The 13,778-nt window shown below is 37.4% G+C and overlaps 1 protein-coding gene across 2 annotated transcripts in view; it reads right to left on the reverse strand.

Moving 5' to 3' along the window:
* Positions 1-92: 92 nt before the first annotated feature.
* Positions 93-13,778, reverse strand: part of gnav1 (guanine nucleotide binding protein (G protein) alpha v1) — a 57,867-nt gene continuing 44,181 nt past the window's right edge. The window contains exons 6-10 of one of the 2 annotated variants that reach the window (XR_009395401.1): positions 13,239-13,368; positions 12,021-12,092; positions 7,486-7,573; positions 322-1,331; positions 93-288 (exon numbers count right to left, since the gene is read on the reverse strand). Coding sequence is in view for 1 of the 2 variants with exons in the window: in XM_059347014.1 (XP_059202997.1) it covers positions 1,141-1,331; positions 7,486-7,573; positions 12,021-12,092; positions 13,239-13,368 (481 nt within the window). In the remaining variant the exon portion in view is untranslated. Of the gene's footprint in view, positions 1,332-7,485; positions 7,574-12,020; positions 12,093-13,238; positions 13,369-13,778 lie in introns of both variants that reach the window. The other variant, XM_059347014.1, reaches the window with a different exon arrangement.

Below are 13,778 nucleotides of genomic sequence, written 5' to 3' on the forward strand. Positions count from 1 at the left end.
CACAATGTTGGTATTCTGCCATGGCTTGGTCCTCACAACTATATGAAGACAAACACACACATACACATACATACATGTCTTTAATAGTTGTGAGGACCACCACTTCCCCTAGCCCAACACACACATTTCAGGGTTTACCATCTCTGTTAGGACCTTCCCTGAAATTCATACAGATGATTAATTAAGGCCTTTAGAGGCTATCCTAGCATTTTCTTTGTGAGGACTGGGAAAAATGTCCTCACAACTACAAATGTCCTCACAATGTTGGTATTCTGCCATGGGTTGGTCCTCACAACTATATGAAGACAAACACACACATACACATACATACATGTCTTTAATAGTTGTGAGGACCACCACTTCCCCTAGCCCAACACACACATTTCAGGGTTTACCATCTCTGTTAGGACCTTCCCTGAAATTCATACAGATGATTAATTAAGGCCTTTAGAGGCTATCCTAGCATTTTCTTTGTGAGGACTGGAAAAAATGTCCTCACAACTACAAATGTCCTCACAATGTTGGTATTCTGCCAAGGGTTGGTCCTCACAACTATATGAAGACAAACACACACATACACATACATACATGTCTTTAATAGTTGTGAGGACCGCCACTTCCCCTAGCCCAACACACACATTTCAGGGTTTACCATCTCTGTTAGGACCTTCCCTGAAATTCATACAGATGATTAATTAAGGCCTTTAGAGGCTATCCTAGCATTTTCTTTGTGAGGACTGGAAAAAATGTCCTCACAACTACAAATGTCCTCACAATGTTGGTATTCTGCCATGGGTTGGTCCTCACAACTATATGAAGACAAACACACACATACACACACACACACACAGGAAGAGATGGGCAAAGTGTATCAAGTCCTCAGAAACTTCAGCATTCAGTCTGATTTTATAGTACAGTACAAAAATATAAATGCCCTTTAAATAAGGTTTTAAAGGTTTTAAAGGTTCTAGGGTTCAGGAACAGCCACGTGGTCCTTCTTCTTCTTCTGTGTTTCTTTTTAAACAGTTTCCTGCTCCCAGGCTGTTTCTCTCCTCAGGGAGAGAACAGGCAACAGAGCAGATGATCTTCATGTCTTTTTTTTTTAAAACGACACTTCCAGAGGTGCGGTCCAGTGAAGTCTCACAGCAGCGACACGGCCTCCAGGTTCTCTTTGATTATCGTGTCCATGACCACCTGGAAGACCACCTGGATGTTGGAGGTGTCGGTGGCGGTGGTGAAGTGGTGGTAGATGAGTTTGCTGGGAGTGACGTTGAGCGAGACGAAGGTGGCGGCGATGAAGCGGGCGGCCGAGTCCACATCACAGTCTGCTCCTGGAGGAGAGAGAGAGGGAACATCTGGCTCTGAGCACTGAAATACTGTTTGTAAGAACCTGGTCTCACAGGAATCCGTGGAATAGCCACGGAATCACTCAAATTTCCGTGAAACTGACACGGATTTCGCTACAATGCAAGTTAATAACAGTCATATCCCGTGACTATTCCATGGATATTTGTTCCTATTGGTTTGTTACAAAAAAAAGACACAAAATGACCAAAAAAGACACAACAACAGACACAAAATGACTAAAAAAAAGACACAAAATGACCAAAAAAGACACAAAATGAGAAGACAGAATAACCAAAAAAACCCCACAGAAGACACAAAATGACAAAAAAGACACAAAATGACAAAAAAGACATAAAATGACCAAAAAAGACACAAATGACCAAAAAAGACACAAAATGAGAAGACAGAATAACCAAAAAAACCCACAGAAGACACAAAATGACAAAAAAGACACAAAATGACAAAAAAGACATAAAATGACCAAAAAAGACACAAAATGATCAAAAAAAGACACAAAATAACTAAAAAAGACAAGAAAAGACATGAAAAGGATTAAAAAATGGACAAATTAGCCAAAGACTCGATAGAGTTAAGAACTGTGTTGTAAAAAATGTATATTATATAAGTTATATACTCGACTATATCGACTATCCCGTGGCTATTCCATGGATATTTGTTCCTATTGGTTTGTTCCAAGTCACGTGACTTTCAAGGTCCCGGCGGTCAGAACAAAAAACATGGCGGACAGTTCTCTCATTTTTAGTGAAAAAAAAATCAATATTTTGACTTAGTTTCTGCATAAAAATGGATTTTGATCACATTTCTAGCAAGAAATATATGTTTTATTTTCTAAGTATTCACTCAGTGAATGTACATAATCACTTTGTATGTTGGAATAGCCACGGGATATGACTGGCATTAACTTGCATTGTAGCGAAATCCGTGTCAGTTTCACGGAAATTTGAGCGATTCCGTGGCTATTCCACGGATTTTGAGTTAAGCGAAATCCGTGGCTATTTCACGGATTCCTGTGAGACCAGGTTAAAAAAAAAGACACAAAATGACTAAAGAAAAGACACAAAATGACAAAAAAAGACACAAATGACTCAAAAAAGACACAAAATGACAAAAAAAGACAAAAAATGACAAAGAAAAGACAAAAAAAAGACAAAAAATGACAAAAAAAAGACAAAAAATGACCAAAAAGTACATACAATTAAGCAAAACAGGACTCAAATTGACCACAAAATGACAAAAGATTACCACAAAGAGACCCAAATTGACCAAAAAAGACACAAAATGACAAAAAAAAGACACAAAATCACAAACAAAAAAAAGACACAAAATGTCCCAAAAAAGACACAAAATGCCTTAAAAAACGCCGGGACCTTGAAAGTCACGTGACTTGGAACAAACCAATAGGAGCAAATATCCATGGAATAGCCACGGGATATGACTGGCATTAACTTGCATTGTAGCGAAATCCGTGTCAGTTTCACGGAAATTTGAGCGATTCCGTGGCTATTTCACAGATTCCTGTGAGACCAGGTTGGTTTGTAACATGCATCAGTCCTGTGAGGACGACTTCACCAGGAAAGTGGCTCAGGTGACGTGAAAAAAATAGAAATGATCATTTACAACACCATTATAAATGATTGTGAGGCTGATCTGTGTTACACATATTGTCATAAGTCACACCGACCAAAACACCAGATGAGAGTTCATGAAACACTGGGCAGCCATGGACACTTTTTAAAATATTCTTTATCAAATTAAATCAAATCAATTTTATTTATATAGCCCAAAATCACAATCTATATGTAGAATATTTAGCAGCTTTGTCTTGCTGTCAGACAGCTCTGTTTGTGTTTAGGCGGGGGACTGAAGACAATTTACAACTATTCCCTCGTCTAATTCCCCAGACTCCATTGACAAAACCATTAATTTTACTTCCCAGTACACAAGAGTTGCTGGTCTCCTGCTGCCTCACTGGCTTAGTGTGTTTGTGTTACTGTGTGATTTTGGTGAATCTGAACAAAACCTTTTAAAAAAAGTCGCTATTTTGTCTATTTTATCTATTTTGTTTATGGAGTCAGGTGGCTTTATTTCCCCGTCCCCTGCCGTCTGACAACATTTAAATATGAATATATTCTTATATATCATATCTACAGCATATACTCTAACTGCTTTTTTTTTTTTTTGTGGCTGCCCTGTTTACATCAGTATACACTACCGGTCAAAAGTTTTAGAACACCCCAATTTTTCCAGTTTTTTATTGAAATTCAAGCAGTTCAAGTCAAATGAACAGCTTGAAAGGGTCCAAAGGTAAGTGGTGAACTGCCAGAGGTAAATAAAAAAAGGTAAGCTTAACCAAAACTGGAAAATAATGTACATTTCAGAATTATACAAGTAGGCCTTTTTCAGGGAACAAGAAATGGGTTAACAACTTAACTCTATGGAGTCTTGGGCTATTTTGTCCATTTTTGAATTCTTTTCATGTCTTTGTAAGTCATTTTGTGTCTTTTTTTGTTCATTTTGTGTCTTTTTTTTGTCATTTTGTGTCTTTTTTTAGTCATTTTGTGTCTTTTGGTGTTTTTTTGGTCATTTTGTGTCTTTTTTTAGTCCTTTAGTCCAACATAAAATGTGATTTTGAATCTTTTTTTTAATTTCAAAACACTATCATGCTCAATAAAGAATTTTAAATGTTGCAAATGTGCATTCATTTCAGAGTACACTGAGACATTAAACTGCATCATTTCCAATTAAATTCTGGAAAAGTTGGTGTGTTCTAAAACTTTTGACCAGTAGTGTATATTCCTTATCTTCCCATCAGGACTCTGCCTGCTTCTCCAGACTCTACTGTAATACTGAATATGGATCAGTACCTCATAATTAAAAATAATTCAAATTATCACTTTCATACTGATGCATCAATGTGTCGGTAACATTTTACTGTTTACTGTTGGTAGAGATGGTAGAGATAAGATACAGTTCAGTAGTTTATTCCAGTAGATCCCAACCCAGAGGTCAGAGGTCATAAATCTGAGGGGTTGTGAAATGTTTTTGTGTAAATCTTTCAGACTTTTTCTGTTTGTCTTAGTGTTTTGTCAAACATTGGATAATTTTAAGCTATTTAAATGGAACAATGTCAAAAGATTAGAAGATAAATCATTTTTTGGATTTTTAGATTGTGACAAGAGGCACTAACAGCTCACAATACTTGAGAAAATGTATTTTGTTACTTTCCAAAGAAAGACATAAAAAGAAAGAAAGGTAAAAGTCATGGATAAATACTATAAACGTCCAGTTTCTACGGAGGCCCTGAGAGCTCACAGCGCTGCAACTGAAGAAATCACATGCAAATACACAAAACACAAGCAAACTGAGAAAACATCTTCATCAGTTTAACAACACAAGAACAGCACTTAGAAAACAAAGACTACAACACAACAGAAGTGTTTCCAGAGGACACTTAATAGTGATGCACATGTCTCGCGCGCTTATTTCAAGATAATGATAATTTCCATGTTATAACGATCATAGCGTGCTAACGTTAGCCAGCGATCGATCATTCATTTATTTGATTTGTTTAACTGCAATGTGATTGATACGGGCTAGCGGGCTAACGCTATATATCACGTTATAACATAAACAAATATAATTATCATGAAATAAAGTGATAATATCACAAGTGTGTCCAAACATGTGCATCACTATTAAGTGTCCTCTGGAAACACTTCTGTTGCACTGTAAAAAAAAACTGTTGTTTTTATGGTAAAAAAACGGCAGCTGTAGTTGCCAGAACTTTACCGTAATAAATATGGTAGAACTTTTTTTAATATTACAGTAAAAAAATATTGGCACTGTTGATTTCACATTTAAGATTGCCATTTTATTCCATTTTTTACCATATAAATAAAACGTTTTTCCACCAAAAGAAACGCTGTTCTGCCATATAATTGACAAGAAAATACTTTATAAATGCTGCATAAATTAAAGATTTTACCATTAAATATTACAGTATATTTTTGTTAGAGATATGGTGTTTAGTACATTTAACAGTTAGATAAAGTATATTTTACAGAATAAAGATAAATTCGAAAATTACAGTGATGCTTGTATATATATTACAGTATATTTTTGTTACACACACAGTGCCAGTGTATTTTACAGTGGAGTAATGTATTAAAAAAAAATACTGTTTTGGCTGATATATACATTTACGGTGTTTCATTGTTACTGAAACTGAATTAACACATTTATCATTTTACGGTCTTTTACCGTCATGGTTTAGCAGCTTTTCACTGTAAAATCTACAGACATTTTTTACAGTGTGTGTTGTGGTCTTTGCAGCCCGTTTTCTAAATGCTGTGCCTGTGTTGTCAAATTGATGAAGATGTTTTCTCAGTTTGTTGTGTTTTGCATATTTGCATGTGTTTTCTTCAGCTGCAGCGCTGTGAGCTCTCAGGGCCACCATAAGTTTCTGCCATAGCACTGAAAAAAAGAAAAAACAAACAATTTAAGGATTGTCTTTAATTAAAAAAATGTTGTTAGATTAACCACTTTTTTATATTAACATCCAGTTTAAAATAGATTCAAATGAACAGATTAAGAACATGGCGGGGTGGTACATGAGAAGAAAAAGGTCGCTGTATCAGACGAGTCATCAGATCTGAGGTCAGAGAGAAATGGACGCCTGCTCTGCTGGCTGACTCCAATCCCAAGAGTTTTAGCATTTATATTGACATTTGCATGGGAGCAGAGAGGAGCCGGCCCCTGTGGAGCTCGCTGAGACGTGGGGAGCGAAATGCTGAGCAGGAAGGATACAAAAATAAAAAAATAAAAAATCGGAGAGCTCCAAAACTGGGCACATTGGTCCTTCTTTTAACTGAAACTAATGGCTGAAATAGTAATTTATATTTTAAATTCAATAATCAACACCATTAAGAGATTTATGGAAAAAAAAAAGAAAAAAAAATTGATGTATTTTTATTTTATAGCAGTTTTACTGTGCATGGACGTTTTTGTCCACGAGGGAGTATTTGGCACTACATAAAAAACACTAATGCAATCAAATCAATTTTGTTGCTAATCTTTGACATATCCAAGACTCTAATCACCACCAAAATTCCAGCTTCCTACTATTTATTTTATGGGAAAAAAATCATTTTTCGTGTTTTTTTGGAAGAAATTATGGAAAACTTTGAATTTATAAACTGGCATATAAAGGGTTAAACTTTTGAAAATTATTTATTGTTTGATAGTTTTGAACAAGTCTGAAGTTGTTTAAGAGATTTATGAAAAGAAAATCTGAAAAAAATATTGATGTATTTTTATTTTATAGCAGTTTTAGTGTGTGTGGACGTTTTTGTCCACGAGGACTTATGTCTGCAGCGCGACTTATTGTTAGTGTCTTATACGGATGCATCTTAATAAATTAGAATATGATGAAAAAGTCCATTTCCAGTAGTTCAAGTCAAACAGCTCCAACCAAGTATTGAGTCATATAGATGGACAAACTTTTCAGAGGCCAACATTTACATATTAAACATACTTTTTAAAATTGGTCTTTTGTAATATTACATTTTGGAGACACTGAATTTTAGGTCTTCATTAAATGTAAGCCATAATCATTATAATTAGAAGAAATTAAATAAATTAAGACATGAAATGTTTCATTCTGTGTGTAATGGAGCTATATAATGTGTTATTTCCACTTTTTGAATTGAATTACTGACATAAATAAACTCTTTATGATATTCTAATTTATTGAGATGAACCTGTTCACATCACATGAACTAACACCAGCAGTGGTGGGATGTAACTAAGCACATTTACTCAAGTAATGTACTTAAGTACAATTTTGAGGTACTTGTACTTTACTTGAGTATTTCCATTTTATGTAACTTTATACTTCTACTCCACTACATTTAGCTGACAGCTTTAGTTACTTTTCAGGTCGAGATTTAACGCAAAAAATGTGATTAATTTAGAGTGATTAGACTCATAACAGTATATTAAGTAGTTTAAATGAGCCCTGGCTTAAGACAATTAAAAGGCTGTTTACATAAAAGTATCAATAATAATAATGCAATAATATATTTGGAATAATAATAATATATTTGACACCAGCCATACCTTTAAACTGGGGCAGGTACAGCCGCAGATGTCGCCCGGAGTGTAAAATCTTGTCTTGAAAAAGGTCGATCTTGTTCATGAATAAAATCTGCAATGAAAACACACACACACACACACACACACACACACACACAGAAAACAATCAGCTGAGCGGCTCATCACAGGTTTTTGTCTCTGGTGGAAAAGAAAAATCAATCTGGAAGATATTGAGAAAACGAAGATGTTGATTTGATTTGGTGACTCCCATCTTTAGCTCCGCAATAACTAACCCAACAATGAAACCAATAAATCATTTTTTTCCGTCACATGTATTGTCACTACAGATATTTACCTAAAATGTGAAAATCAATAGGCGTGTTGATAGCAGCATGGGGTGATGATGGCGGATCAATGACCTCCCTCGACTCATCAGCCTGCAATCAATCACTTATGTCGTCTCTGAAATCTCCGTCTCTCTGCTGCTTTTTTTACTGCCTCCACACTAAAGTTGAGCTCATCTGCCGCCACATTTCACGGGTACTTTTAGCTTTGTAGTCGACCAATTAAAACTACGACCAAGTTTGGTCTTTTCCGGCCCGTTTGATCATAAAAACAAACACACACAAAACAAAAAACCTAACGAGGGACGCAGCAGAATGAGCAGAGCAGCACCTGGCTGTGTGATTACCACTGACCGGCCACACTGAAGAGTTAATTGAGGTGGAGGTTACAAATTTCACTCCCACGTTAAAAAGGTATCATTAAACACTTTTGTTTAATGAGCCAGTTAGCCGTGTTAACGTGCACGCCCACACACAACCCTGCACATAAACACGTCACACACACAGACATTAATTGCTTGTTTAACTCTAATGAAGCCTTAAATAAAAAAAAATATTCATGGTTAAAAATAAATGACTTTGGTGTGACGCTGCACCTTTCTTGTTAAAGGTATAATATGCACATTTTCTGCATTAAAATGTCTAAATAAGACTTGACCTATGTTAAATACTTTATTGAGTTTTGTACTTACATTATCTCAAATCTAGAGAAATTTTAAATTTTATTAAATTTAACAGCCTGTTAACAGCTCTCCCTACACATCGTCTACTTGCTTCAGTAGAATCTACACGGGTGATGGTTTCAAAACTTTAAAAACTAATTTCTGGATCCTGTAAACCAGTAGAGGGTATTTGTAATAGAGATCTAAATGAAGTAAATGACGGAGAGATTTGCTGGGATACAGTCAGTAAGTTCACATGACATTTAAAAAAAACAAATTATTGCTTTAATCCGACTATAACTGGAAAACTGAAGTACATGTAAACATGTTAGTCGAATAATGTCGGAGTTCTCCAACTCCGATTAAGACTCCCAGATAATGTGATTGGAATAGGATTTTCAACGGCATTGAGAATATTTGAGGATATTATATACAGCCAGAATGTGTAAAAAAAACATACAGACCCAGGGGAGGGGGGTAATATTTTGAGAAAAAAGTTATTAAAGCTATTAAACGAGATTAAAGCGGCAAATCTACGAGAAATAATGTGCAGATTTATGTAAAGTGGTGAATCTGCAAGAAAAAAGTTGTTTTTTCCCCACTTTTTTCTCGTAAATCTGTGCAGATTTGCCACTTTAAATCTCTTAAATCTGCGACTTTTTTTCTTGTAGATTTGCCACTTTAATCTAGTAAATTTTCAACTTTTTTCTCAAAATATTCTCAAATGTCATGGCGTCACTGTCTTCCTGAGGATGTACAAGAGACTTAATTTGTTTCTGTTCATATTGCTTTGTGGGTAAAAAATACTGTGTATGTGATGTGAATATATATAAAATATAAATTGATCACAAAAAAAACGGCCTGTTTCATTTGATTGACTGACAACGGCATCAAATCTGCTTCGCACAAGTGTCAGCATTCTGGTTGTCTGCCAGAAGTTGTCATAAAATAATTTTTTATCCATTTTTTGAAGCCATATTTTTACAATACAATTTTTCTTTGAGCTTTGTTGTTTTTTCTTTACTATATACTTTAACTGAATGAGGGATTTTAGTCATTGGCTCTCTGGATCTTCAAGCAACTACAAGGAACTTTTATTTAGTGTTGAGTTTGGTGTCTGTGAAAGAAAGTGAGTGTTTCCATGACTGCCATTAGATAACTCTTTCATATTACATTTTACTGTTGGAATCAAGGTCGTTTACAAGATTAAAGTGGCAAATGTACGAGAAATTTTTTTGCAGATTTATGAGATTTAAAGTGGTGAATCTGCAAGAAAAAAGTTGTTTTTTCCCCACTTTTTTCTCGTAAATCTGCGCAGATTTGCCACTTAAATCTGCACATTTTTTTCTCGTAGATTTGCCACTTTAATCTAGTAAATTTGCAACTTTTTTCTCAAAATAACTGGAGTCGAACATTGAAACTGAAACCTTTGTTTGTTCAGAGATTGGAGTGTTCCTTCTATACTGACTCATCAGGACTCTTAACATTGTGATGGGCTTCTGGGAAAAAAGCTGCAGGTTAACAGCAGGAGACACTCAGTTAGACATGCAGTGACTTGTGTTTTAATTGGGCTGTAAAAGTGAGTTAAGTGGAATAAATTGAACAGGCTTGTTACACGCTTGTTTTAATGTGATCATTTACCGGAAACAGGGACGGAAAAACACAGAGAGGGGAAAATGTCGCCTCGCTAAAGCTCACCCTAATTACAACTCGCTGTTTAATTACGAGTGACAGAGGACTGGGAGACAAAGGGCCGGGGCTGGGCCCTAAACACATTAGTGTTATTCCCGTCTCGTGGTGTCACAGAGAACAAATGGGGAGCAACAAAGAGAGTTTGCTTGTGTCACCTCCACTTATCCATGTTTTCTGTCATCCAGCTGAACTGTCAAACTGAACCGTGGTCCCCTCCCCTCTTCGGCTTGGCCCTTTGTGTCTTTTAAATAAAGCGATAGCTACTTTCTACATCTACATCTCAGGATGAGTGGTGGATAATTCAGCTGCAGCACAAGTTTATACCAACAAACAGAAAGTCTGTATTTCTGACTGATAACATTTCTTTAACAATGTTTTTAATTGCCATAAATTATGTCATAAACCCTCCTGAAATTATTTTGTGAGCAGCTAGAGCAGTGGTTTCCAACATGAGAGGTTTATGGAGCCAACACCGCAAATTAAGAATATGTTAGCATGCTAGAAAATAGAATAACTGACGGGAACGTGTCCTCCTCCTCAACACTGGGTGGCGATATGCGTCGTTTCAGCGGATTTATACGGCCCCCTTTCCGGTTGACCAGGTATACCAGCGTTGCCAATTTATCGGCTTTGTCGCTAGATTTAGCGACTTTTCAGACCCCCCTAGCGACAACTTTTTTAAAAAGCGACCACCGACAAACCTAGCAACTTCTTCTGGTGTTACTGGAAACTTTTGGAGACAATCGGCACAATCCTCCCGCAGGAGTCTCTCCCAGCTGCAGTTACAGAGCCGGAGGGGATGTTAACCCCTTAGCGTCCAGTCTGCAAATCACAAAGTGCGCAGTCTCTTTTGGGTCAGTTCTGCTGGTCCCAGGGCCGGATCACGGAGGAGGGTTGGACAGTGCACTGGCAGTTCTAAACATATTTAGGGTTTATCCCTCTCTCCTACAGCGTCCATTACAAGAACACGCACTTGGTAAATTATGCAAATTAGATGATGACGTCATTTAGCGACTTCTAGGACAGCCAATAGCTACTTTCCTTACTGAGGAGTTGGCAACACTGCCTATCACATCATAATAAACAAGTGGAGAAAGGCGGGAAACCGGCATTTTTTGAACACCGCAAATTAGGAAGATGTTAGCATGCTAGCAGCTAAAGCACAGTGTTGCTTTGAGTTAAATACTTAAATCGATGCTGACACAATGATGTTCACCCTGTTTACCATCCTAGTTTAGTGTGTTAGCATGCTAACATTTCTGGAGAGGAAGAGTCTGGGATCAAACCACTGACCTCTCGGCCACCTGAGCTGGAATGCAAATGTTGGTTTATTGATATTTAATATTTAATGGAGGAGGGAATGCATTACTTTTTTGCACCAGTTAAGCCTGCAGTTTGGCACTTTAGTGATTGTCATTTTCCCTATGATCTTTAATTCCACTAAAAACACTTTGGTTGCCTTTTGCATCACCCATAGCATGGAGCAGAACGTGTAGCTTTGTGTTAAGGGCTCTGCACTGCAGTACAAGATGGCACTCATAGCTTTTATCAATCTGACATTTGACAAAATATCGGCCAAGTGAGACACCAGTGAAGTAAGAAATGATCTAAAAAAGTATGCATGGATACAGACAATAATGTATGAACATAGACATAATTATTACACTTTTACAACCAATTTCTGACTCCAATGAAATATATCTATGAATAAAATATATTTTATAGTGTCTAAATGTGACTTGGAAAACCATTTTCTGCAAATTACTCCGGAGGCAACTCTTTAAGTCTTAAAAATTCCTTCAGATAACATTTGTTTTGCTGCATCTTTCCTCCTGAGGAGGTGATGTGATGAATTTCTCACCATGGATGTGCTGCGGAAGAAAACGTTGTTGCAGATGGAGCAGAAGAGTTTCATGCTCTCCTGAAGACGATTCTGCGGAGAGAAGACAATAACACCAGTCAGATAACTTGAATCATGTATCAAACTTAGTCCATGAGGACAGTAAGTAAGTAAGTAAGTAAACTTTATTTATATAGCACCTTTCACAGACAGAAGTCACAAAATGCCTCACATAAAAATCATACACATAACGTAAAAATGTACATACAAGTTTTAAAAGACCAAAACAACAGCAATTTAAACAACCATAGCAGTCCCGAAACAATTAATCAAAAGCCTGAACAAATAAAAATGTCTTCAGTTGGCTTCTAAGGCCCCGTTTACACCAGGACGCTCACGGGTGAAAACAACAAAATATTTTATGTGAAGTGCCTTTCGTTTAGACGGTGACGGCGTTTTGGGGGCTTAAAGAAGCAAAAATCTGAAACCACCCTCCAAAGTGTAAAAGTGTAATCCTCTCCTCCGTAGCGTGTCGTCTACACTGACAAGACACAAAACTCTGATCTGATCTGCTCACGTCACGTATGTGTTTACGTCACATACATGCTCCAGGACAGGAAATAAAGAAACGTGGGATTATTTCCATGGTGGGACCTTCAAGCTGCTCTGGCAGCTCTAATAAACTTACAGGAGTCTTTCCACCAAATGTCCAGGATATGTACAGATAGTATTAGTGAACAGAGAAGGATCTGGAATTACCTCCATCACATTCTGGATGCAGCGATTGGTGGGAGGAGCCAGACGGCTGTGAACGAGACCTGGGAGATCTAGTGATGGAGGAGAACTTTGTGGAAGGAGTAGCTGATGAAAATGTGTGGCGTGAAAACTTCTGCATGCCCAAAGATGCTCTTATGGCTTTAAGTGATGCCGCCTGGCTGCATACAATCACATTTCACACACTTTTGCGTCACCGTATGCAGCAGATTTCCTCCTGAAAACGCTCGTCTAAACGAGGAATAAAAAGTGAAGACGAGACGCCACTTTTGCGTCTTCTGTTCAGACCGTCCTGGTGTAAATGGAGCCTAAATGTGACAACAGAATCTACTGAGCGCAGTGAGGGAGGGAGACTGTTCCAAAGCTTGGGAGCAACAGCCTGGAAAGCTCGAAAGAGCGTATTGTGACTGGGTGAGGTCTCCAGCTGAACATGAACATGTGTGAGGTAGTGAGTGGGTCCCGTACCACAGCGGGGTCCTCCACCAGCGTCATGTCGTAGCCGCTGAGCGACACCACGAACAGCACCGCCCGGACGTCCTCGAAGCAAGCGATCCACTTCCTCCGCTCCGTTCTCTGGCCTCCAACGTCGTACATCCTGCACACAGAGAGAAGGAGAACAAATATCAGAACATCTGGCCTGAATCAACCTTGCAGAACAGAAACTGTATATTTTATAGTCATTTGCTCTGCAGTGAGCCATGAAATGAGATTTGCACTCTTGTGAATCATCGTCATTTTGTGTCATCCCTCACAGATTGTTCATAGAAAACAACCTACATGCAATGGGCATAGTGAGTGTTATATAATGCATACATTTCACACAGAATTTGACCACTAAATACAGTGCACTACATAGTAATTAGGGAGTGACCTGAATTCATTTTCTTAGACCTTTATTATTTTTATCAGTACATGAAGTTTAATGGCTTCATGCAATTTATCCTCTGTCCAACATCGGCCTGAGAAAATAAATTCTTGCACAATTTAAATATACAAATACGACAG

The sequence above is a fragment of the Centropristis striata genome, chromosome 1 (assembly GCF_030273125.1).
Source record: "Centropristis striata isolate RG_2023a ecotype Rhode Island chromosome 1, C.striata_1.0, whole genome shotgun sequence".
Lineage (NCBI taxonomy): Eukaryota > Metazoa > Chordata > Actinopteri > Perciformes > Serranidae > Centropristis > Centropristis striata.